This window comes from Gouania willdenowi, chromosome 6 (assembly GCF_900634775.1).
Source record: "Gouania willdenowi chromosome 6, fGouWil2.1, whole genome shotgun sequence".
Taxonomy (NCBI): Eukaryota; Metazoa; Chordata; class Actinopteri; order Blenniiformes; family Gobiesocidae; genus Gouania; species Gouania willdenowi.
The window spans coordinates 7,676,011-7,703,528 of record NC_041049.1 but is presented as its reverse complement, the minus strand read 5'-3'; the positions used below and the strand labels follow the sequence as shown (position 1 = coordinate 7,703,528).

Below are 27,518 nucleotides of genomic sequence, written 5' to 3'. Positions count from 1 at the left end.
AGACAATCTATTCCCCCCTGAAATGTTCCAAAACATTATTCAACAATTAAAACATAATGACATCATAATCCCGACCATCAAAGCGTTAGCTGCGTGAGGAGTAAAGGTTTCTTACCACACAGTTTACGTCCATGCCAGCCTCCAGCAGTGTCTGCACGGTGCTGTGGTGTCCGTTACGGGCGGCCAGGTGGAGCGCCGTGTGCAGGCGAGAGTGGACGGTCATGAGGTTGGGGTGAGCGCTGACCAACATACGCACCACCTGTGCACAAAGAAACACGTCGGAAAGTGGAGATGCTCAACCACTGGTCACCTTCATAAATCTGCTAAGAACAGCAATGACTAGCAAAGCAGTGTTCAGGAATCAGTATTTGGTTTTTGGTCGTTGAGATCTTTTCTAGCTTTGTTATACAGTGGATATTTTAAGGGCAACAGCATAAAGACCAGAGCACATAACTCACTAATAGGGTGATATGTTGTTAACTACTGAAAAACTAAACTATAATGTTCACAGGGGACCAAATCTGATCAGAACTAAGTTTGTTTTTTGGAATGCATCCAATGAAAACTACTAATGTTAACTGGACGGTGGTACAAGCCTTAATACCATCCCATATCAGGTTCATCAATGGTAATTAAATCTTTATCTTTATATTTCAGTCAACTCGACCAGTGGTTCTCAAACATTTTTGGCCCAAGTACCCATTCATACACTCATATTTCTAAATCCAAGTCCCTCCTTTGTCCTAATACAACATTTTGCTCAGAATACTAAGACAAAAATAACTTCTGCATAATGATGAAATGAATGAGTGATTACACACATTTTAAAGAATATCTCAACAAAACAGCATTTCACGCCTCCAGAATAGATTTATTTCTATAGTTTTAATCATTTCTGGTCATCGCCGCCTAGTATGGGATGAAGACTTTTCGTTCAATAAATCTAAAAAGTATATATCATATCAGAGATTTTAAATACAGGCCGCTGTAAACCGATATTCTTTCACCGATGGATCACAAGAGATCATTTAATCATGGAATATTCCATTACACCAGTGTTGGGAGTAACATGTTACAAAAGTAACGCAATTACAATTACATTACATGTATTACTGTTTGCTGTAACGCAGTAATGTAACCAGTAATGGGAACGTGACGTTTAAAAAAGTAATTAGTTATAGTTACTCACTACTTGTTCCAAAAAGTAAGTGAGTTAGTAACTGAATTACTCTATTATAAAAGTAACTCATTTCCAAGGAAAGTAACTATTTGCGTTACTGTTAAAAAAAAAGTTGCTATATGTCAAAGAATTCAGATTTTTTCGGCTTTGTAACGCCGTAAAAAGTAATTAGTTAGATTACCTCGTTACTGAAAAAAAAAAACGCCGTTACCAAACTGTTATTTTAAATGCTGTTATTCCAAACACTGAATGTAATGCATTACTAATAAAATTTTGGTCATCTTATACAAATCTCTGTAAGGCGCGTTACAACGGATTTTAACCTGAGATGTGAAAAACAGCATCAGTAACTTGAAGAAACACCTGCACTGGTGCCACGCTAACACCATGTTGACAGAGAGAGATGCAGGCGCGACGAAAAGAAAGAGAGCAGAGAACGAAAGTGTGGAAAAGAGTGGACAAAGCAGCAGAAATGAAGTTTCTCTCGGTCTGCCGTGCTACTTATACCACTTAAACCAAGAGAAACGCCAGCAATGACAAGGCAAGCTAACGTTGTCATAGAGAGTGGTAGCATACTATACCATACAGTATGGTCACTGGCTCATGCGGCTATCTAGCGTGTTATTATTACAAACAGCAACATAACGCTAATACCAGTAGGGCTTGAAGTATTCTGGCACAGTGCCGGGGCGTATGACTGAGACTGAGACTCATACAGATCAGATTCCTGCTCTTAAATGTGCGCTATAGAAATTTTAGGATTAGAAGTGGTTTTTGTAGAGACATTCACAGTAGAAATACCGCTAGCTTGCAGCAAAAATAAATAGCAGAGCTGACCTGAGCGGCCGCCGCCGTTATGAATTTGACTGGTGGTCATGTTATCTCGTGAATGGTTTGTATTGTGCGCATATAGAAAATAGTTAGCAGCAGTAAAAAATAGCGCACTAAAAAACAGAATAAAAGAATAGAAACAAAAAGAAAGAGACTGTGCGTCTTGTCATGTCATAAGTCTATAGGTTACATTATAGTTGTTTTGAGCTCTATGTGTTTCATATGAATAGGCCTAGACTTTAATTATTTACGATATCTTTATCATAACTTACCAGACATTAACTTTTTCTGCTTTTGTGATTCTGACAGTCATTGTTACGCATTGTGCCATGAGCCTTCACTGTGCATATTATATTAAGGTGTTAGTCATTATGCTATACCACATCACCCTCCACTGGATATATACCGTAATCAGCTGCAATAAACTATATTTTAGCATTTTATAATGCTAGTCATACTTCTGCGGAGATTTTGGTGAAAGTAACTAAAAAGTAACTCAAAAGTAGTGTAACGCATTACAAATCAGAGACAGTAATATTGTAATGTAACTAATGACTTTTAAATGACAGTAACTACTAATATGTACTACTAATATGTAATGTATTACATTTTGAATTAAGTAACTTGCCCAACACTGCATTACACTCTCCCATTGGGTGCATCTAAGAGTATACTGTAAGTAGACAGTAAGAGGGATATTCAGCTACCACTTTTTCTTTTTTTTTAAAACCAATCGCTAAACAAAACACGCAGCAGATCTGCTTAATTACTTGTTGGCAGTGCAGTCCTGGCGCTAAAAGCCCAATCAATCAACCTGAGCAATCAGCACGAGGAGGCTGCTGTGTTTTTGTTTGATTTTGGATGGCGCCTTTAATAAGTCTGCTCATCAACAGGCAGCCTCCTCCATTAGTGCTCATCTCATCTGTGTGTGTGTGTGTGTGTATTAAACTTTTGCCCTGTGTTAGTTACATCTCCATGCAGCAGCAGCAGCAGCATCCACCACAGGGATTTCCCTTCTTTATTATGCAGAAGGAGGAAGTGAGAGAGAGGAGCACTGTGCTGCATTTATGAATTATTCATTCACGCGCAGACAAACCTGTGTAGTTTGACTGCAATTACTCACCACCTCGACAGGGAGAGCGTGATTGCATATGAGCATCGGGCCTACGAAGCTTCTCCGTGTGTGTGGATGAATTTTGGTTAAAAAATGCGTAGCTCCTATAAAACTGTTTACACTCCTCTCTACAGAGCACAGACACCGCAGCGCACCTCATTGGGAAAAAATGAGCAGGGATTCACAGCTGGAGGCGTGAACGGCCTTGGTGAACATTGAGTGTGAAAAATAGAGAAATGTTTTCCTCTTTGCACTCAAAGAATTTCATTATTACTGTTTGAAAACATGTGATTTCACATTTGATGTTGTTTTTTTGAGTTTTGAAGAAGAATAGTTACACATTTTACCTTTTTCCACGAAGGTTACATTATTTTTAACCATTTTGTTGCAACAGAAAATGTTTGAGAACCACTGCGTTATTGCTGGTTTTTCAAGACATACACAGGCAACTATTAACAACAATTCTGGCTGTTATTATCTGTTATTTTTATCATCACATCTACTCTGAAAAGCATCACAGCTGCAGTGGAAACAGCTGTGGTGCAGTAGTAGTAGATGGGTCATTCTATGTCATTTCAACAAATGGCCCACACACTTCTGTCTCAAAAAATTCTGAAATTGTTCCGTGAATATTCAATAGGCACACTGTACATTTTTAGTTTGATCGGATTAATACTTTTTGAGATAAGGCCAATTTAGTGAGAGGGGTGTGTGTCGATTTTCGCACGTTCTTTTTTTTTCTTCCATTTTCAGCTTTCAATATCTCCGGAACTACACCACATAAGAAACTGAAATTTGGTATAGTAATACAGCTCTCTCAAAATATACAACAAGATCTGCTACACATCCTATCTGGTGGAAATACCAGCCCCTCAACTTTGGAAAAAAATTTGTTCGGAATTCGGGCTCAAACATGCGTTTATGGGCCAATCAAAACAGTAAAAAAAAGTATTTCTCCGAATTTCAAGAGACTGTCACCCAAGAACATGCATATATCGAACTAATCATTAGTGATTTGAACAGTCTATGTACATAGACTGAAGCTGATCAAATTACAGGGAGCTGAGCCATATGCTAAGTTGTGTACTGAAGGCCCAAACATGTTTGAACCTCAAACCCTGAAGAACTTTTTTCCAAATTTGAGGGGCTGGCATGTCCACCAGATAGAAAGTATAGCAGATATTTTTGTATATTTTGAGAGAGTAGGTGGAGCTGTAATACTATACTAACTTCCAGTTTCCTATGTGTGTATTTCCTGAGATATTGGAAGCTGAAAATGGAAGAAAATAAGGACGCATAGCCCCCTCACTAAATTGGCCATATCTTAAAAAGTATTCATCCAATCAAACAAAACATATAGAGTAGAGTGTGTCTATTGAATAATCGGGAAACAATTGCTTAACATTTTTGAAACCCAAGTGCGTGTGATGTCCTGAAAATATGTTAAAATGACATGGAATGACCCAGGTAGTACTTTACCAATTTTCTCCAATTTGTACCTGTTTTTCTAATCTATAAAGTAGAAATGACATGATATATGAGTGAATTGTAGCATTTGGTGTCACTGACCTGCAGCCGTCCGTACAACGCTGCCAGGTCCAGCGGCGTCTCCTGTTTGCTGTTACGCATGGTGGGGTCGGTCAGCTCCTGCAGCAGCACCGACACCACGTCTGAGTGTCCATACTGAGCCGCGCAGTGAAGGGCCGTCTCCCTCTCATGGTTCTGTTTGAAAGCAAATCACATGTAGGAAATTAGAGACATTTACTAAGGTTTTCTTTGAATTATTTTTGTGTTTTCTATGTTCTTTCTTCCTGGATCCCCTGAAAGGTCAATACTATTGTAGGTATTCCCTGGGGGTTCTTACAACAGTGGGTGATAATGACTAAAATACTGACCAGACGCGTAATGGACTACAGATAGAAAAGATAGAGCTGTGCAGTGATTTAATCTGTTCACATGTGCTTAATATGCTGCATGTATGCACATGTTCCTGTGAACATTATCAAAGGCTGAAAAGGGATATTAGAGGAGGACATGCATGCGTAGCTTTGTTGTTACTGGTAAGCATCCAAAGAAATCCAACACTAGTTCATGTGACGTTTGCACGAGAAAATGAGAACTAGGAAACAAGAAACAAATGGAAAAGGATGAATTTAAGGGTCAAAGTGAAAGGGATAAAAAAAAAAACTCCCTGACTGTCCTTATTTTCAGTTATCTGATGGTAGAAAGGCTGATTACTTATTTAGTATTTCATTGAAAATAGAGCTGCAATGACACTTTCATGCTGCTGGAGACAACAAGTTTTTATCAGATAAACTCCATAGGCCTCGTAGATCAATAAATCAAAGATCATTTGCTCTGAAAAGGATGTAAAAGTTTGAAATTGCTGCTCGAAAGTTTGTTTTGAACTGTAAACACTCTCTTATTGACATTTTCTGAAAAGTTTTGCGCAGTGTGAGATGTGGAGTCGGATGCATAGAAGTGTTTTATTTCATTCTTACTGTCATTTTTTTAAGTATGCTGCTAAACAAAATAAATACTGTACTATGGAAACGTTAAATCATGTTGCTGCCTCACAATGCAGAGGTATTTTTCGTAGCTCTTTTGGCCTCAACACAATTTAAATGTTCTCACCAAGCATGCTTGTGTTTATGTTATCAATATATGTTTCCCAAAATCCAAAAAGTGGCATGTTAGCTTTATTGCATCTATTGGAAAAAAGTTTTGAAATATAAAATGACAATGAAATGTTAATAATTAGATAATAAAAGGGAATATCTCTTGATAAGTTAGATGCACCCCATTAAACGTGCAACATTTAGACAGAAATGATCAAATAAATGTAAAAACATTGGTAGTAATTTTTACTGACACCTTTTGATAATATTCAAGCAACAACATGAAACTCCTGCACTTCAATGCTCTTCTTACACCAAAAACTCCCCCATCACTCATCAACCTGATTTATTTAATAGACATCTGCAGTATTTTAATAAGGCCTTGATAGTCCATGCCAAGGAAGGATCAATACATTTAAAGAGCAGGATCAACACTAATGATTAAGCTTCTAACCTACATTTGAGCTCAAAGCTAAAAAAAAAAACTCAAAGTGAAGATTGATTAATGCTTCTTCACTGTTCCTTAGTGTTAGTGGGATCTCGAAAGGAGCAGACTTGGAGGCGTGCTTTAGCACATGGGCCCCCCAGTTACAAACCACGTTTCTTCTGGTACTCTTAGATCTCAGGGCAGCCTTCGATACAGTGAATCATCACTTATTGCTGCAGAGACCGGAAAGTGTTTTTAGGAAGAAAGAAATTCGGTTGGTTTAAATCCTACCTATCAGACAGAATCCACTTTGTTCATGTTAATAATCTCTCCTCAGTGCACACCAGAGTTAACCATGGAGTTCCACATGGTTCAGTTTTAGGACCAATACTCTTTACATTATATATGCTTCCACTAGGTAACATAAGATTAGATAACATATTATAAATTTCCATTGCTATGCAGATGATACACAGCTCTATTTGTCAATGAAATCAGATGAAACTCATCAGTTATTAAAACTCTAGGCTTGTCTTCAATATATCACATCCTGGATGAGCTGTAACTTTCTCCTTCTCAACCAGGATAAAACCAAAGTGATTTTATTTGCTCCAAAGCAAAATAGTGTCTCTGGATGACATTACTCTGTCACCCAGTACCACAGTAAAAAACTTAGGTGTTATCTTTGTCACTGACTTATCCTTTAACTCTCATATTAAGCAAATCACAAGGACAGCCTTCTTTCACCTCCGTAAATCTCTAAAATCAGAATTATCTTGGCCCAGAGTGATTCTGAAAAATCAATCCATGCATTTGTTATAATAACTAGATTAGATTATTCTAACTCCCTACTGTCAGGATGTCCTAGTAACTCACTAAAAAAGTCTCCACGTACTAACAGGAGAGAGCATATTTCTCCAGTATTGGCTTCCCTTCATTGGCTTCATGTAAAATCCAGAATATAGTTTAAAATCCTCCTGTTAGCATACAAAGCTATACATGATGAAGCTACTGTATATCTTAAGACGTGCTAGTGCCCTATCGTCCAGGTAGAACACTCTGCTCTCAGTTTGCTGGTCTACTGGAAGTTTCTAAAGTGTCTAGAAGTAGAACTATGGGCAGAGCATTCAACTACCAGGCTCCTCGCCTTTGGAACCAGCTCCCAGCCTTAGTACGGGAGGCTGCTACCCTCCTACTTGAAACCATTGTTTTGATGTTTGTTTCCAACACCATACACACATGGTTAGATATAGCTAAGTAATCATCTCTAAAGAAATTGCATTTTGAAATGCTTAAGACATAAAACATTGTGACTGAAAGGGTGGCATGGGTGGGCAACTCCAGTCCTTGAGGGTCGGATTCCTGAGACTTTTAGATGTGTCCCTTCTCCAACACACCTGGTTGAATGTGTTGTCATCAAGATCTGCAGACACATGATAATGAGCCATTCATTTGATTCAGGTGTGTTGGAGCAGGGACAATGCAATGTTGACGTACAACCCCTGTTGGTCAACCTCTGTGTCGCCGTAGCTAGGTGGCTCTAGGCTCACGCTCCTGATTATGTCAGAGTTTAAAAGGTGTCACAGTTTCAGATTATCGTGCATCTCAGATAATCGGGCAGACCTCGGTACAACAAAAGCATCTATAGAATATGCTGTAGAAACAAGTCTGATCCAAAAAGGTTATTAATGCTAATTGGCAGTGATTTCTGATTAACAATGATCAGCTCCTGCTTTTCCTTCCTCTGTGCTTCAGCTCAGATTTTGCTGCACCTTTTAACATCTAACAGCACCACCACCACCACCACTGCTGCTGCTCACTTCATCTTTCAGATTTTTCTTACTCGATTTCTCCCCAGAGTCTCCCCCACCCCACCCCACCTCATCCCCCCCACGTCGCTCTCATTCCTCGCTCTGAGCAGTGATTGAGGGAGATGAAGAGATACAGCTTCTGTATATGGAGTCACATGTGCTGTGAGAGGAAAAAAACAACACCGTGTGTGAAGGAACGCGCCTCTCCTCCTCAGCCAATCACATCCTCTCGTTTACACATCCCTGCATTCATGAGCATGTGGAACGTTCCACAGCGTGTCTGATTGAGGATGGACTGCACTGAGAGCACAATAATCACACACTCAGAGACACCACGCCTCCCATTCATCAAAGTTTACTGTAATTGTGGGCTGTGAACGTTCTCCTGCAGCACATCATCATGTTACCACTGGAGGGTTAATTTAGCTTCTATTGCTACAGTATCTCACCAGCACTATATATGGAGTAAACATATACGATGCATGATCAGTCATCTTTAGCAAAATGAGGCTTCTGGATTCTTTTTAATGCATGATGATCATCATACATTGACTAATATGTAATTTCCTGCTGCATTTCTATTGGTTCGTGAGCGAACATTGCATAAAACACTGACACTGGACACTTTCAGAAATACCACAAATTTCTGGGAACTTACAGATTACAGTTTTTCTCAGATCAGAATGAAAACTATTGGTTCAACCTCCACAACACGTAGTCATTTGTGCACATCATAGTAGCAATTCCTCCTTCCTCTGAACAAATTGCACATGTTTTGGACGTGTATCCATTGCTTTCATACAATTCTCTGCTGTTTTATAACATTATCATTTGCTTATGTCATGTCAGTCAAAACAAACTATACTTATGGATGCTGAATAATAAATCCCAATAAAACTAATAGTCTTCAATTCATTGCTTGAGTCGTTACATACAAAATTTGTGAACTAGTTATCAAATTCTGCTAAGCAAATTTTATACCCTTTTTCCTGAAAATGTCTCCTAAATTGAACAAGGGATGATATCCATTGTGATGTAGATGAAAATATATGACCAGACAGACAGGAACGTCTGGATGTACCAGAAGGATTTACCTATGTTCAGTTACAATATGTACTGTTATATTGTTTACATTTGTGCACAGCTCTACCAAAAGGGTGTTTCTTAATGTTTGCTCTAAATAAGTGACTGTAGTGTATTTTTCTTTTGCACAATGCTGTAGAGTAAAAATGTGAAACGTACATATTCAGTGTCTTATACTCACTTACTCCCCCAAGCAATACGTGACAGATATCAGTCCCTGCAGGATCTTAAAGTTCCTTGATGTTGTGACCAAATGTATTTAATTTGGGAAAAGTTTGGGAAATAATTTGAGGATAATTGCATCATTTTGGAGGAATTTACAGTACTTACAATAATTTGAGATTAAAAATGACTGCCATCATGTGATATAGGCGTGGGAAAACACATATGTATTTGAAGCTACTGAATCAGTTGGTGATTTACACAATGAGTCATGGTTTCGCTGTCATTTTTACTTTCTCCTGCGGGCCAGATTTGGCCCCCAGGCCATGAGTTTGACACATGTGGACATAGGATTTGATCAGGCAGTTATTAGAATAAGAATTTGAATCTTTATTGTTATTTCACAGTGTGAAACAAAATACAGGTAACGTCACACATAAGGTGCAGAAGACATTTATACATCCAGATAATAATAATAATAATAATTATTATTATTATTATTATTATTATTATTATTATTATGATTAATATGTCACTGCACCTGTTTGTGACCAAAATGATGTGATATGTCATTTATTTTAACTCACCGTACTGTATTTTCTTTACTTACCTCTTTTTTTTGAGGTTATTGTTATAATTGTTAATGGCAGATATTATCATTATCTCAATTATTTACTGTATGAATGTTTTTTATTGTGTTTTTGTTGTAGATTTGTTTTATCTTCTGACTTTGAGATGGCTACCTCAATGTTTCTGTGGGTGGTGGAGGGGGGTTCTTTGTTCTAATTTCTAATATGAGAATTGTGTATTCTGAAGATTGTATTGCAAAAAAAAAAAATCATAAATGAAACTTGTTAAAGAAAAATAAAAAAAAAAAAAAAAGAAAAAAAATACAAAATAGAAAAAAATAAAAAATATTGTGCACCAAACAAGGAAATTCACACAACACATCACCTGGAAACTCCACAGGATCTGGTTAACATTAAATTAAAAAACATACTATTTTTTATGTTCAACACAATCACATTAAAATGTGTGTTACTGCAGACAGTGTTGCCTCCGCAGCCTTTGAATAAACAGTAGCCAAACGTCAGTTCAAATCCCGTTTCTCACACATAACATTTAAGCTGGGAGAAATGTAATTCCCTGAGCGAGAGAGTAACAACAGAGATGTATAGAGACAGAGTGACGGGATGGAGGTGAAGAGGAGAAGAGGGCAGAAATCCTCCTCGTGGCTTTTCTGAACGAGCGATATATTTCCATTACACCTGCTGTGACAGCTCTCCGATAACGCCCTGCATTGTTGGTGATTGTACTTTGAGCAAGAGCCACTTTACTAATGTCACATCACCTTATTGACACACACACAAATGGATACAAATGGCATAAAAAATATGCTCAACATTGGAAACAAACACAATGTCACCATGGGCTCGTCTTCATTACGTCCCCTAACTCTACATAATCTACTTCATTTCAAAGTAATCTGGTGCGTGTTGTTAAACTGTTATCTCTCACCTCATCTGCACGGCACCAAACAAGCAGCCGCGTGCATGTAAATGAGCCAGCTGTTATCAGACAGAGCACAGGCCTGACTGCTGAAGCGCAGAGATGTTTGTTTGAACACGATGATACCCAAAGACCGATATGCAGGATGAGCTCCGTCTACATTAGTCTTCATCCAACCGCTGCCTGGGGGGGCGACGGATTAACAAAGGAAGACATACAAGGTGAAAAACTTCACCGCCTGCACACACCAGTCAAATATAGTGTCATATCTGCAGCAGTGAAGCTACAATAAATGCTGCAAACCAACACTGAGTCACTCCTTCAGCTCTGCTGGAGCTGCACACGACTCAGCAAGTGTTGAAAACCACATGAATACAAATTGCACATGCAGCTCCAGCAACAAAGAGAAAGACAGACCATGAAAGTGTGAGAATGTCCAACTAAAAGTGCACAAGAAAAAAGCTTTAAGCAGTCAGAAGCAAGGATAGAAGGTAACCGTGGGCGACCGTGGCTCAGGTGGTAGTGGGTCGTCTTCTGATCGAGAGGTTGGGGGTTCGATCCCAGTACCTGACTATGTGTCGAAGTGTCCTTGGGCAAGACACTGAACCCTAAGTTGCTCCCAGTGGTCGACTAGCGCCTTGCATGGCAGTCCTGTCCCACTGGTGTGTGAATGTGAGAGTGATTGGGTGAATGAGCTGATATGTAAAGCACTTTGAGACTGCTTCAGTGTGGTGATAAAGCGCTATATAAAATCAAGTCCATTTACCATTTACCAAAGTGAGAGAATGTTGTGGACAAAAGGAAAGACTTCAGCCTCAGTTAGCGTAGCTACAAGATAAGATCCGTTAACTGGTCCATGAGCTGCAGCATGACAGATACCTGTCAATCATTCCCATAATGCCGACAGCTGACATCAAACACTGTGTGACTTTGGAATCCCATGTTTTTAAACTGATTATGCCTCAAAAACAAGAGCCATAGTTAATCTGGCCGTTCAGATTAATTCAGCCCGCAGGACAAAGTAAAAATGACAAATGTAGGAGGACATGTGCTCCCTCCTTTCTCTTATTACCAGGAACTGAAAACACGAATCATTGTGTAAATTACCAAATAATTCAGCTGTATATATCTCAGTCCCTTCAAATACTCAAATTGAAATAAACGCCACAATATTTGCAGGTGCTCACAGTTTCCCCATGCTTTGATCACATGGTGGCAGTCGTTTTTTCAAATTGTTTCAAAAACAATTGGAAGAATTTTTTCTAAAATTCTGCCATTTTCTTTAAATTAATCCACAGAATTTCCTCAAATTAAATAAAGATTGATCACAAAATCAAGGACATTTAAAGTGAAGATCCTGCGGGTGCTGATATATCTGTCGCTTATTGCAAACTTGGGCACATTAATGTTAAAACTACATGTTTTTCTCGAATCTACGGCCAACTTAACATAAAACTGGCAATTACTTGGCCCCTGAACTAAAATTAGTTTTAGAATAGAATAGAATAGAATAGAATACACCTTTATTGATTTTACACCCCTAATATAAGAAGGGATAAAGATGGGAAAGTTTAATTCCCCTCGGATAAGGCCCCCTAATGGCTAATGCAACTGCATATCCGCCTATAGCCAGAAACGTCTATGCACATCAACAATAATCCTGACAATTTCCTACACCTTTTGTCATTTGAGGAATACAATATAACTGATGTTTGGGGATCAGTTATACTGTTATACAGGTTATATATGTGGACAGAAGAGAACAGAACAGGCCGTCTGTTACAAATTACAGAATAAAAGATATATTTCTACTCTCATCAATACAATAGCAGCAGATTTTATTCCTATGAGGAATTTTTGACATTTTTATCCCTAGAGACATGAAATATCACTAAAGTCTACAGTATCAGAGAGTATAGAACTTTACTGAATAAATAGTATCTGTTATTTTAGAGTTTTTAAAGCCCTCCTCTGGATCAGACCAATGACTTTGTTTGACTTTTGTGGATTAAATGACACATATTTCCCCTCTCATAATTCCATAAATCAATCAATAATTGATCTCTTAATTGGATATACTCACGTTTTCTGATCCGGGTCACTAAACCCGGATTACTTCAAGGCTTTCATTGTGGAGTTTATAATATTCATTATTTATGACAGTTTAAATACCTGGTCTAAATGCAAAGCTAACGAGCTAAAGATAAAGCTTGTTTCAATCAATCAATACACAAACCATTATTAGATTTAGATTATCATCACTTCATAAACCGTGTCAATGAACGTCCTCAGAGACGATCATCACTCTGGGCTGTAATTCATTTTGATTCATGAAGAGATGAGTCACATTTTGGCATAACTTTAATTTGGGATCTCGCTGCAGACGGAGCATCAAACAGTGGAAAAGACCCGAGTCAGCATTCTTTGTGAAACAGATCATCTGCTGTGGCTTTCCTGGGATGCGAGGATTTTCCCAGGGTGGGCTTCTCCTGTGTGTGTGTTCTATGTCCACATGACCATCACCATGACGCACGTGGTTTCAGTTTGCTATGTGGTAGCCACATGTGGACATGATTGGGCGTTGAATTACAGTGCAATGGAAACGGTAAGGAATACGGTGGAAATACGCAACAGCCTTGCGACCTCGTGACCTTTTACCTCTGGCTTAGTTCACACAGTATTTAGGCTCCCAGAAGGCCTTGCTTCTAAATGATGCCGACCTCCTCAGGGAGAATAAAGTGAGACTGGAATCAGAGGAAGAGGAAAGGAACGCGAGCTAAATGGGAAGCAAGAAACCTTCCATTCCTTTGGAAAAGTCAACATTCCTGTAATCTATCTGCTGCATACTTGACATAGCCAGTCACCCGCTCACATTCACTCCTACACAAACAGTGACTCTTGAACCAATAGCTCCGGGGGTCCCAAGCAGAAGAAGAAGAAGCCCAGAGAAGTGAAGCCGGTTCCCACACATACAATCCAAACATCTGCTCAACATCAGCAGCCATCTGTTCCTCGCTTTAACACGGTCCGACCCAAAATGTGTCCCCATGCAGCTCGGCCTGATATGAAAAACTAATGGACATGTTGTTTTTGGACACTGGAGGCTCAAAACATAAGAACAGTTCACCGACTTTCCATGATCACAAAAAAACAGGAGGAAAATGTGGAATTCATGTTCTGAAAAGGAAAAAGCAATCTAAACCGTTTTTTTTAATTAGTATTATTTAAATTCAGGTCCCACTATGACACAGAAATGTCTCGCTTGTATGGTTTGGTTCAATATCACACATTTATACGTTATTTTTCCGCATAAAAGAGGTGCCTTAATCTCTAGTGTACTAAACAAACAAATTTGAAATAAGTCCTGGTGGAGCTGCAAACAAAACGCTACCTTATTCACCATAAGAAACCACTGAGTATGCAGCATTTAAAGCTAGAAATCAAGCTAATGCTAAAGCTAAGCTAGCCATTGGGCTGCTGTTGCAAACTTGTATTACTACTAGCGTAGAATTATTCTACAATATTCACTCATTATGACAGTAAAATAAACCATCCTAAGTCAATCTACTGTTGGTCATACCACCCAGCCCTAGGCCACTCATGTCTTCCGTAGATTATTTGAGTTGTAGCCTCCTAACAACATCTATGAACCACATTTAAACTTCACCTCACCAAGGGACAAACAGAAAGTAAATAATGAACGAAAAAAAACCATGAAATATTCAAAGGCTTAAAACCTTTTTTAAACAGGATTCACCTTCATTAGAGTCTATCAGACTACTCAGGGTGTCCTTTGCTGGGCACACACACACATGCACACACACACACACACACACACACACACTATTATAATTCCCTGTCCTTGGGTTTCTTTCTGCTTGTTCTGTGTTAATGAGCTTCCTTTGCTTATTTAATGAGAAGCTGCTCAGTGTGAGCACAGGTGAAGAATCCAGCCACTCAGCTTGTTCCTCTGCACATGAGGCGAATCCAAGAGAACTCAAGAAGAAAACCCAAAATTGGCTTTAAATCTGTTTCTATTTGACATGCCATGTAAACTGTATTAGAAATCTTTGATTGGGAACAGAGTTCATTTGTTTGGTTCACAATAAATTACAATTACAAAGTTTTAAAATGTGCTAAAATGTGACATTATTTCATTTGGGCAAGTCTCCATAAGACTCCATTGATCCATCCATTTTCAGACCCGCATTGTCCAATTTCAGGGTGGCGGGAGTCTCCATAAGACTATTAAAGAAAAATCTGACCAAACAGGAGCACTTGGAGAGGGCAAAACATCTACATCGACTGAGAAAAGACTTTGGTGACTGTGGTCACTGAATGCATTTTGTGTGAAAGCATTGAAAAGTGATTCAGTTTAGTCCACATGGAATTCCGTTTTGCAGACTGTGTTAAGAGTTTAGAACATGTGACTTCAGTTTAGACCAGGGGTCTGCAACCTGTACTCTCAAAGGAGCCATTTTGCCTCATCTCACCTGGATTAAAATTTCATGACTTACGGTCATCTGTGGTTAAAATGTCTTTCTTTTGACATAATCTTGCTAATAGACAAGCAAATGAATAAATAAACGCTGGTGAACCAACCAACAATCAGAAGACAATATTGATCATGTAGGATATTAATCAATGAATGCATTTAGCCTGGTTTTATCCCCAAACGATGGTTCTTCTTTAACTCCCTTTGCGAGCTATATAACAAAGTCAGATACTGTAGATGTGATGTCCATTTTATTTCTAGTGTCACTCACCTAGCTATAAAAGCTTCACCAAATCTAGCACAAACCCTAGTTTGCTCTGTTCGGTTTGAATTACAACTGAAAAAGCTGAAATTCGGTTTTTTTCAGGTCAAAACTAAATTTTTTTAGGTTTGGGTGCTTCTTTAAGGAAATTCTTACAACTTCTGAATCATAAAGTAAATGTTTACTTCTTTGAAGACAAATTAAATAAAAAGTTTTTCTTTGATTTTCTTGAAAACAAAATAAAACAGTATCATCTTTGAACCAACAATGGGTTTATCTTTGCTTCAGGGCCTGCAGTTCCTCAATCAGAGTTTGAAAGAGAGATAACAATCAAAGTGTCAGTCTGTCAGTCTTCAAAACATGGATTTGGCCTCACAAGCAGAGAGCAAGCTTTGAGTAAACAAGCAGTCTTTCACTATCAATCACTGTCTCTCCGTCACACACACACACACACACCAACACAGAATGCATAATCATCGCTGCGCACACGCACAAACTGCTGTAATAAACACAAACAGCTGCAAGTGAGAACTACTGGGACCAATTAGACTATAAACGCTGAGCTGGAACTGATTTACTGCCAACTAATAACTTCCACTAACCCCGAGTCATCCTTGCTTTACTCCAGGGAATACATAAATGTCCCACCTATCACTGCTCCCTCCGGCCTCCTACTTCAAGCTTGTGTCACTATTTTGGACCTTTTGTCTGAAAGTGAGACCCGTCGTTGATTTTCTCTACTTTGGATTTTATTACTGAACAATAAAAAAAAAAAACAATTGGTGAAATTTCCAAAATTCATAACTGTTTGTAATTCACCAATCTTTATGAAATTTGACTCATTTATGTCAAGTTGGTTTCTCGATTATCCCACCAAGTTTCATCCAGATTGGATTTGGATTGTGCATTTAATCGCAATTCTTCTAAAAAAGGAAAAAAATCTATGCCTAACAAAATGTATTATTTATTCATTTAAAAAAATGGGACTTAATCTTTACCATTTTACTGATTAGAAGATTTATGCCTAACAAAATACATTATTTTGCACCATAGTTGTTTTATTAACTTTTAAAAATGAGACTACCATTTTTAAGCCTGTGTTCCGCCATCTTGAAATCACGTGATTGATGATGTCACAAGGCCCAATTTGCCTGTAAACATCCCAAATTTTTTCTATTGGAGTGAAACATTCAGCCTGCTTTTTAGATCATTTAGCAGCTTTTTTGGTCAAAATGACAATTTCTGCTGCTTTTGGTTGCTTTAAATAATCAGGAAAAGTTAAAGATGTCGATGTAAACCTCTTCAGTTTACCAAAAGAGGATAGAAACAGTTGTGATCCAAAAAATATTCATGGACTGTTGAAGATGCGCAAACCCTGAGGATATAATTTTTTGTGTCAGCCGCGCACTGAGCTCTTCTTCTCTGCTTCATTGTCAACTACCAAACCGCAGAGTTGAAACTGCCATAGGTCATAGATTATTTTTTGGGTCACAGCTGTTTTTATCTTCTTTCCGTAAACCAAAGAGCAGCAAAAATTGACATTTTGACCAAAAAGCTGCTGAATGATCTAAAAAGCAAGGCTGAATGCTTCACTCCAATAGGAAACAATGGGTTGTTTACAGGCAAATGAGGCCTTGTGACATCATCAATCACGTGATTTCAAGATGGCGGAACACAGGCTTAAAAATGGTTGTCTCATTTTTAAAAGTTAATAAAACAAATATGGTGCAAAATAATGTATTTTGTTAGGCATAAATCTTCTAATCAGTACATTTCAAAGGTTTTCGGCCACATTTGTAAAAACAGTGGAGGATCCCTTTAATGGGGATAGACATTTGTTCCAAGCTTTTAAAGAGTGAAATGATTATTGTACCATGATCAGGATCATTGATCCAGATAACTGCCAATATCTGGCAAAAATGATATTTGGCGCTTGACGAAAGTTTGTGCTCTTTTTGCGATATTATATATTTAGGATGTATATAAATGATGTATGCACATTCTTTAATACGTAGGAATTCAAAGGAGAGAGCACAATAATGTAGAATGCTTGTCATCAACATTTCATCGATGAGCTTAAAAAAATAAATAAATAAATGACTTGCATTCAGTTGCTGACAAACCTCTTGATTTCAGGGCCAAGGAGCCTCATTTATCACAGCAAACAATTAAGGCCTAACTACTCGCACAGGGAAACCATTTGCTTAATAGTGACAGAGGAGAATGTGCTTATTAGGCAGGGTAAATAACGCTCCAGTAGCCCCAGGGTCCATTATCACACTGCCATCAGGAGTAGGGACATAAAAAATTAAATAAAAATGTAGCTCCATAACATTTCAGCCAACGTTCATAATGAAGCTCGACTTCTCATTTGCTCGTCGGTGAGCGAGCATCATCAATATGCTGCGAGCGGAGGCAGAGAGAAAACGAGTGAGGCGGGAGAAGAAGGTCATTTCTGCTGATAAGGAATGACAGCGACGGCACGCTGAAACGCTCCCAGAGCTCAAACGCTCACCAGGCTGACAGAGAAACATCAGAGCGGCAAAGCACCGGCGCTGCTGGACAGGAGCAGGAAAAGGAGACGACCTGAGGCTGCACTGGTTTACACGCCCAGAGAAATAAACCCATCACTTCACCAAAGAGCAAATGATTTATGTTCATAAGCTGAGAATCAGCTCAACAAAGCCACTTCTGACACTTAAAAGAATCAGGAGCGACCCAATCCGATCGCAGATGGATGTTGAATATCGCATAGACATCCATCAAACTGCAGTGGAACAAAGACATAAAGTTATCAAAGAAGCTTTTAAATCCACATTCTAAAGCAGAAGAAATAAAAAAATGTATTCATCAAGTCAAAACTAAAGTGCTGGAGTCGTTTTTGGCCATTTTGAAATTGAACACCTAACTCAACTTAAATTATAATAATTAATTAATATTGTAAATATTAATATTATATTTCAAAATGATGATTTAAGAGCACTAATGCAAACCTACACCAAGCACCAAATCTCCCTGGTACTATGATCATTCACACTCTAAAGGCTTAGAATTATGGGGGACATTTTTACTCATGTTATTGTTGCTATAATGTTTTTACTGCTGATCTTAACTGTTTGATGTTTTCTGTTCAATGTTTTAATCATGTAAAGCACACATGGAAGCCCGTTTCCGCCACTAAAAGAAAATAAAAATCACCATGGAAAGTCTTAATTATGAGTTAGTAAAGTCATTATTATGAGAAAGAAAGTCATAATTATGAGTTAGCAAAGTCATAAATGATCTTTAATGTAAATTTGTAAAGAAACATACACAATGTGACAGAATCATTTTGCAATAAAGACGTAATAATGTGTTTTGAATAAATTATCATTCAAAATGTAATTAAGAATGTTAACAGTCAGTGTCGGTAGACTGTTGCAAATGCTCAGTTTGTATCTCATAATTATGACTTTACTGACTCATAATTATGACTTTCCATAGTGATTTTTTTTATTTATTTCGGAAACAGGCTTCTATAGAATTGCCTTGTGTATGAAATGCGCTTTACAAATAAATTTGCCTTGCCTTGAAAGAAATAAATCTAGCACATGGCTGTGCTGTATTATGCTCAAAACAGAAAGTGAAACAGAATTATTTTAAGTAACCTTATGACTGGAGCGTGTAATGCACAAAACCACCAGCAGGAGCTGTTGTGGAACCAGCTAAAAGAGCTGAACATATGGATTTATTGATTTCTATTGATCCTGATCATCCCTAAATCCTAATCGATTGTTCCTTATCCTGATTCGAATATAGATAAATAAAATGACGCCGGCAAAAACATAACCTTGATGGAATAAATAAGTTAGGCAAAAAAATCTCAAAATAGCAAATAAATACTACACAATCCCACAAAGGCTTACAGCACAATACATTATCTGTGTATTCCACATACGCAGCATATCCAGTGTTGTTCTACAAAGCTGGGAAATCAACATGTGATTTGTGCTTTTGTGGAGGCTGGTACCTGCTGGTTGACGCGACAGTGTGAAGGTCCTTGACGGATCAGGATTCGAACGATGTCCACGTCTCCCTTCCAGGCAGCGAGATGCAGAGGAAAACAGCCCTTACTGTCCGCCACTAGTGTGGACGCTTCAAACTGGAGCAACTTCAACACCACTTCCCTGAGAGAGAAACACAGACGAGTTTAAATCAGACGGAGTGAAGACGTTGTTGAAATCTACATTATTAATCATCCTTTACAAAAAAAATCGAAGCCTAAAATCTTTGAAATGTACTTATTAGAAGATCTATGCTATAAAAAAAATGCATTATTATGCACCATATTTGTTTTATTAGCTTTTAAAAATGGGCCAGTTTTAGAGCCTGTGTTCCACAATCTTGAAATTACACGATTGATGACATCACACGGCCCCACTGCCTGTAAACATCCCATTGTTTCCTATTGGAATGAAGCATTCAGCCATCTTTTTAGATCATTTAATCAACTTTTTCGGTCAAAATCCTGATTTTTGCTGCTTCTGGTTGCACTAAATCAGGTGGGTCGGGACCCAAAAGTGGGTCAGGGACCTGTACTTTTCTTTTGACAATCGTGAAATGCATGCTGCATAGGAAAATATATAAATTTATGTTTAAAAAAAGATTATATATGTGTTTTCAAAAGCTATTTCTTAAAACTAAATTTGGTCGGTTGAAATCTGAAAAAAAGAAGTGGGTCGTGATTTAATGAGCGTGGCAAAATGTGGGTTCCAGGGTGAGACCAGTTGAGAACCCCTGCTTTATATCATTTAGCAGCTTTTTCGGTCAAAATGCCAACTCGTGCTGCTTTTGGTTGCTGTAAATAATCAGTAAAAGTTAAAGATGCTGATGTAACCCTCTTTTGTTTACCGAAAGAGGATAAAAAAGAAATCTGTGACCCCAGGAGGCGACACTTCCAACTCTGTGGTTTTGTAGTAGACAATGAAGCAGAGAAGAAGAGCTCTACTAAGGGGCCTTAACTCCTGCAATTAATCATTGCACGGCTGATGCTCTGATGGCTGAAGTTAAGCAAGTAATCACGGACTGTTGAAGACAGAAGAATGATCTAAAAAGCAGGCTGAATGTTTCACTCTAATAGGAAACAATGAGATGTTTACAGGCAGTGAGGCCATGTGACATCATCAAACACGTGATTTAAAGGTGGCGGAGCACAGGGTTTAAGACGGTAAAGTAGTCCCATTTGTAAAAGTTAATAAACCGAATATGGTGCAAAATAATAATTTTGTTGGGCATAGAACTTATCATAAGTAGATTTCAAAGATTTTATGCCACATTTGTAAAAACAGTGGAGGATCCATTTAAAGGTGCTGTCCGTAACTCTTATAAAAGTGACTTTTTGTCATATTTGCTAAAGCTGTCACTATGTAAAGACAGCCTTACATGAAACTAGTAGTTTGTGTGAAAACACAGACTCATTGAGTCCTGCCTGCTGCTCCTGCTGCCTTTGGCAGATTGTACTGCGACCGAGCAAAAAGAACCAATCAGAGTCAAGATTGTGTTTGATGGACTGTCTGACAGCTGTTGCTCACAGCCCCCGCCTCTTTCTGCTGTGGCACCAAACACAGCAATGCTCATAGCAAGGTAGTGCCTGGAGCGCCGCCTTTTTTACAGTGTATGGTCTGGAGGAGTTGAAGATGGAATTGGCGACTTTTCTGCTTGAAAGGTAATTTGATTTGTAATTGTTACACTAGAACTCTGTAGTGCATGTGTTGTTTGTTCGTGTGCACGCTGCTCTTACTGCAGCCTCCGTGTGGGCTGCTGTGAGTGACACTGTGCTGCTGCTGCTGCTGATAGATTGGTGTGTGCACATTAAGAGAGAAGCACTGCAGTAATATGCTTTTAACAGTGCATGTTATATTACTGTGATGTTGCTGTCAGGCCAACGTTAGCTTGTTAGCTCCTCTGAGGGAGGGACTTTGGAGGCGGGGCAAGAGAGCAGCATGAAGGGAGGGGGAGGGAGGGATCTTAAAGTGACGGGCTGCACCTTTAAGGTAAACTTTTGCAAAGCAGTCACTCACTATAGCTCAGATACACACAGATGAGGGAGTGATATACAATCTGGAATCTGTCTTCTTCTGTGTGAAATGGGAAACTCTCTGATATCATGTTAACAATGACCATGTGTTAGGAGTTCTTTAAAGCCTGTGTTAACATGATCTTTGGTGTCTGAGTTCAAAACACACTTGCTTAAAAGAGAAAACTTGAACCAAATCAATAGTTAGACTTCCTCAGTAATTGGTGAGTCACAACTTCCTCTCACATCTCTGTGTAGCAAACAGTTACAGCCAATAGCGTTCTTCATTACAAATGCCAGGTCCAATCCTTTGCAGGGTTAATTGGACGGCCTCATTGAACAAGTGGAGGGAACAAGTGTGTGTGTGTGTGTGTGTGTGTGTGTGTGTGTGTGTGTGTGTGTGTGTGTGTGTGTGTGTTTGCTTTTTTTAAATCCTTTTTACACTTTCACTGAGTCAGCGTCGTTTAAAGCTCAATCCCCCTGCTACAATAATCCATTCATTGCCCTGCAGCTGCAAAATAAACAAATCAACAAATGCAAAATGTGCACAGCAACAAATACTACAGGTTTGAAATGATGCTTTTACTGCCTAATGGGAGCACGTTATACATAAGTGACAAATCTTTGACTAATGGATCCATTTAGCTGTTACTTAATGTCAACTTAAGTGTTTTTTAGAGGAGCAATATCAGCTAAAGTTGGAGGAAAGATAAAGAGCTTTAGTTGAATTGGAAACGGCAGCAGAAAAAAACAATATTGATTGACGGATATTTTTTATTTACTTATTTTATTTTCAGAGGATGTGGTCAGAATAGAATTTTAGAACTTTTGTGGATTGTGTCTTTTTAGAACTGCATTTTAATGGGATTAAAAATTACTCCACTATTCAAAAAGTAACTAAACCCTGAGGTTTCGGCTGACGTAAGTAAGTACATTTTTATTTATAAAGCGCTTTTCGCAGATAAAATACAGAACAGAGGAGAAATTAAAACAACAGGAGCAACATAATAAAAAGATAACAAAACAAAGGTGAATCTACAACAACAGGAGCAGCATCATAGAAACAATACAAAAAGTTAAAAAAAAATCATTTAACCAAAAGCTTTTCTGAAAAGCAAAGTCTTCAAATGTTTCTTAAAGGGGACATATCATGCTAAATCCACTTTTTTTTAGCCCTTAAATGCATATTGTTGTATATTTAGAGTGCTTAGAAGTACAGGAAAAATCAAATAAGTCTCTTCAGGTGCTCCGTAGATATCTTTATATTCTGTTTTGCTCATATTTTTCAATCTGTTTCGATTTTTCTATTCTCTATTACGTTTTTTGAACTATTACATCACAGTATTTGCAGCGAAACTGCCAAATTAGTACATCAACTCCAGGTCCAACACTTCGAGCAATCCGCCATTTTTATTTCTCGCTTTTATTTTGTAGTCCAAGCTGAAGGATGCCGAAGTTACGAGAGGATAAGTCAAAATGTTCGGTTGTTGGATGTAGAAACCCACACGCTTCATTACAACGTCTCCCAGCATCAGAACCTTTTCAATGTGCCTGGTTGAGTTTTATTTTTCACAGAAATGTACCCACATCTGTGGGTAAGGTCATTTTTGTGTGCGCGAAGCACTTCAAGGATGACTGCTTCTGCACTTTGTCTGATTGAGGGTTCAATTCCTTCTAGCTTTGGTGATGACGAACAGAGCACTTCGGTAAGCTGTAAATAACACTAAAAAGTGTGATGATAAGACGTCCCTGTCATTGTTTTGTTAGCATTAGCAGTTGCACCGTCTTCAGACGCTGTGTGCTCGTTTTAGATCCTTGATGATATGGCCCACGTGATTTAATTTAAGTCTAAAGTTTTCATTAGTCAATTCATTTTGCCGTTTTTGTCTTTGAAAAGACTGTATTAAAATGCATTTCGTGACGTTAGCTTGGCGCTAGCGTTAGCTCGGTACTTGTGTTAGCTCACTTGTTAGGGTTCTGCAGGTTCATCATCTTCATTTTCATCTCGCTCCGCCGGGTCCGACTCTGGCTCGAACATGTAAAGCTGGATGGACAAGTCTTCTGTTGTTGACATTTTGTAAATAACGTCTGAATAAAAAGTTTATGCGCCGCTACATAGCCGTATCTCTTCTATCAAACTACAAAAATGGCCGAGCAGGGTGGAGTTGAACCGAGCGTCACCTGAAGAGGGGGCGGGGTATGGAGTGTCTCATTTGCATTTAAAGAGACTGCACCAAAACGAGTTGCTCTCAGAAGCACATCAGAAAAGGGGTAGAAAAGGGGCCTGTGGGGCTATAATAATGAGGAATTCAGACCCAAGCATTGCAGTTCCACTTTATATAGACCACAACTGTATGATTTATATGTAAAAAGGAAGGATTTAAAACCATGATATGTCCCCTTTAAGAGTCCACACAGTCAAGCTCCCGGAGGGACTGGTGAAGGTCATTCCATAGTCTGGGGGCCACAGCCTGGGCTTTAGGGATCTTTAGGAGACCCTGGCCTGAAGACCGAAAGGTGCGCCCTGAAGTGTAGGGGCACAACACGTCAGTGATATACTAAGGGGCGTGACCATGCAACGCACGGAAAGTCAGGACTAAAATTCTAAACTCTATGCAAAATTTGACTGGAAGCCAATGAAGACTAGATAGAATGGGGGTAATGTGGGCTGTTCTGGGTGCACCAGTCAAAAGTAAGGCAGCAGCATTCTGTACGATCTGAAGTCTGTTCATAGTCGACTTGTTGAAACAAGTGAAAACAGAATTACAATAATCAATGTGAGATGATATGAACGTATGGATCATCATTTCGAGATCTGATTTTGACAAGAAATTTCTCACTTTTAGAGATAAAACAGTTTTTGGTCAGTTGACAGCAGTGACCCTCCAAAGACATGGACTGATCAAACACAACCCCAAGGTTTCCGAGGCTGGTTTTCACAGACGAGCCCAGGGAACCAAGGGAGTTCTAAACCAGGGGGATCTTTTTTATCGGGAGCAATGATCAGAGTTTCCGTTCTGTTGGAATTTATCTGAAGATAATTCGATGACAACCACTTTTTGAGAGAAGATACACAATCCAAGAACTCAGATAAAAGTGAAACTCTGAGTCAATGAAGGAGCAGTACAACTGAATATCATCTGCATAGAAATAATACGATACATTTTCAAAACCACGGATCACCCGACCAAGAGGCACCAGGTACAATAAAACCAGAACAGGCCCCAGAACAGAGCCCTGGGCAACTCCACATGACAGGGTGACACATTAGACATTACATCATTAATAGCAACATTAAAAGTTCTTCCATTTATATCTGAAGTAAACCACTGGAGAACAGTCTCAGAAAACCCCATCTCAGATTTGAGTCGATCAATCAGAACACCGTGATCTACAGTGTCAAGGGCAGACGTCAAATCTAGTGAAACCAAAACTGTGTAGCGACCAGAGTCAGCGGCCATCATCACGTCACAAGAGCAGTTTCAGTGGAGTGGAATTACCTAAAGCCAGATTGATACAGTACAGGTAATTATCATAAAAATCATGCTGTTCCCGTTAGCTGCTTAGCTCCCAAATTTTCCATGGTTTTTGACAAGAAGGGAAGTTTAAATATGGGCCTGTAACTTATAGGCTCCCAGGGATGAAGATGAGGCTTTTTCGGAATGGGATTCACCACAGCATGTTTAAAACTAGCTGGGGACTGAGCCAGATTGACATGAAAGGTTTATCAATTTTACCACCCAAGGACCGACAACATCAAAAACATTTAAGAACAGAGGAGTAGGAACAATGTCCACAGGGCTCGATGAGGGTTTCATCTTTCCCACTAAAACCAGAACATCCTTCGATAGGCTGGAAATACATTTTTTAAAATAATGTCTTGATTATGGAGCAGTTAAAACACACACAGTCTATACTGTCAAATCTTCATAGAACAATCAATACCAATCTTTTTAAAATGGTGGTACGCGTTCCCCTAGGGCACATGTCGAACTCAAGGCCCGGGGACCAAATCCGGCTCTTTAAAACATCCAGATCACAAGGGAAAGTAAAAATGGCTGCGAAAACATGAAGTACCAAATTCATTTGTTGTAGATATCTCAGTAGGGTTGCAAAGACACGTAAAATGTTTAATGCCTAATGAAATTAAGCAGAAATATTGAAAGAAATTTTGAAATTACTGTATCACATCCAAACAAAAATATTGGCATCCTTGCAAAATTATACACTTTAAAAGGAAAACATAATATTTCAGCAGATTGAATTTGAAGTAGAACTTTACAATTATTCAAGTGGAGTTTGACTGAATTTGTCACAAATTCCAATGAAACTCTACAATATTTGGAGGGGTTCACGGTTTCCCATGTTTATATAACACGATATAAGTCGTTTTTTACTCACAAATTGTTGAAAGAAACCTCATTTTTCCAAATACCTGCTCAATCCTCAAATTATTTGACAGAATTTCCCCAGATTAAATAAATATAGTCACTACCTGTCACCTACTGTTTGGATATTGTCAGTGCCTTATATTCTATGTACTTTTATATAATTTATATATGGACATGTAAAGTAGCACTCATGTTGAAATTATTCGATTCCCCAACTCTTTGGCCAACTTGAGATCAAACTTGTCGTATTTGGCCCCTGAACTAAAATGAGTTTGACACCCCTGCCCTAGAGGTACGCGATGGCACGACAGGAGGTACTTGAGAGAGTGGAAAATATGGGGTTTCGTAATGTTTATTTTGAGTTAAAAATGACAATTATAATAATGATGTTGGGAATGATCTTGATTAGAAAATGAAATTAAACTACAAGGGTCAGTCTTGATCTCACACCAGGGAAAAACTATTACAAATATTATATACATCCAGGAGATTTATGCATTCCTTCCACTTATTTACCAAATAACATTCTATAAAATGTTAGTTATCACTCATTAATTCCATCATTATGCTCTACAGTGTTTTGTTCATCTGAACAAAATGTAGTTGGAAAAAGGGGGTACTGTATTTTTCGGACTATAAGGCACAATTAAAATCCTTTAATTTTCTCAAAAATTGACAGTGCGTCTTATAATCAGGTGCGCCTTATGTATGAAATTAATATGTCAAAATGTTTTAGTACAACTTTGGTAAACTATGAACCTGCACCGCTTGATGGATTTTTGGCACTTTAGGGCTACCGTAGTCAGGTGCCTCGTGGAGTGATACTGAACATACTGAACTGAAAAAGTGAGTGTATTGTTCTGTATTTTATGTGTTAAACCTGAACAATGTTGAGAGTTATTGTTAATGAGTTGAATAAAGTTTGACTTATCTGACTATTTTGTTTCGCTTAATGCGTCTTAATAATAATAATAATAATAATAATAATAATAATAATAACAACAAACCGGTGCGCCTTATAGTCCGGTGCGCTTTATGTATGAAAATAGACCCAGTCAGACCCATTCATGATAGTGCGCCTTGTAATCTGGTGCGCCTTATAGTCCAAAAAATACGGTACTTGGATTCAGAAATAAGAGAAAGGGGTACGTTTGAGACCCACCAATCTATGCTATGCTAATGAGCTACTCAATACTCACTATACCTTTCTATTCACAATTCTCTCAATCCAACCGACTTGTCACGGATTGTAGAGTCGACAGGTCATAGTTTTTATAGAAGGGGCGGGGCCAATACTGACGTAAGAAGGCACCAAAATGTCACAAACCATTATTCTCAGCTCAAGCAAGAATTTGATTGTAAAAGCCAGGTTTCAACCCACAAAGGGTAGTCACTCTAACATTTTTACAACAAAATACACCAAATTTAAATACTTTGACTAAAATGTCAAGAGTTGGACAAATATCAACAATACTGCTTCGTACCCAAATACATTTGTTTATAGCAAAAAAAGTGGTTTGAGGGTTTAGTTTCTCTTTAAATTCTCAGTTTTCTTTTACAAACTTCATGTTGTCCTTCTC

General features: G+C 38.4%; 1 protein-coding gene and 1 long non-coding RNA gene across 5 annotated transcripts in view; one reads left to right on the top strand and one right to left on the bottom strand.

Moving 5' to 3' along the window:
* Positions 1–12,502, top strand: part of LOC114465855 (uncharacterized) — a 29,084-nt gene extending 16,582 nt beyond the window's left edge. Inside the window, exons 2-4 of the long non-coding RNA XR_003674350.1 lie at positions 5,042–5,058; positions 7,259–7,266; positions 12,492–12,502. This is a non-coding gene — a long non-coding RNA (uncharacterized LOC114465855). The remainder of the gene's footprint in view (positions 1–5,041; positions 5,059–7,258; positions 7,267–12,491) is intronic.
* Positions 1–27,518, bottom strand: part of anks1b (ankyrin repeat and sterile alpha motif domain containing 1B) — a 298,928-nt gene that overhangs the window by 214,669 nt on the left and 56,741 nt on the right. For all 4 annotated transcript variants that reach the window (XM_028451136.1, XM_028451140.1, XM_028451138.1 and 1 more), the window contains exons 3-5: positions 19,502–19,658; positions 4,695–4,847; positions 116–259 (exon numbers count right to left, since the gene is read on the bottom strand). In XM_028451136.1, coding sequence (XP_028306937.1) covers positions 116–259; positions 4,695–4,847; positions 19,502–19,658 — 454 coding nt within the window. The remainder of the gene's footprint in view (positions 1–115; positions 260–4,694; positions 4,848–19,501; positions 19,659–27,518) is intronic.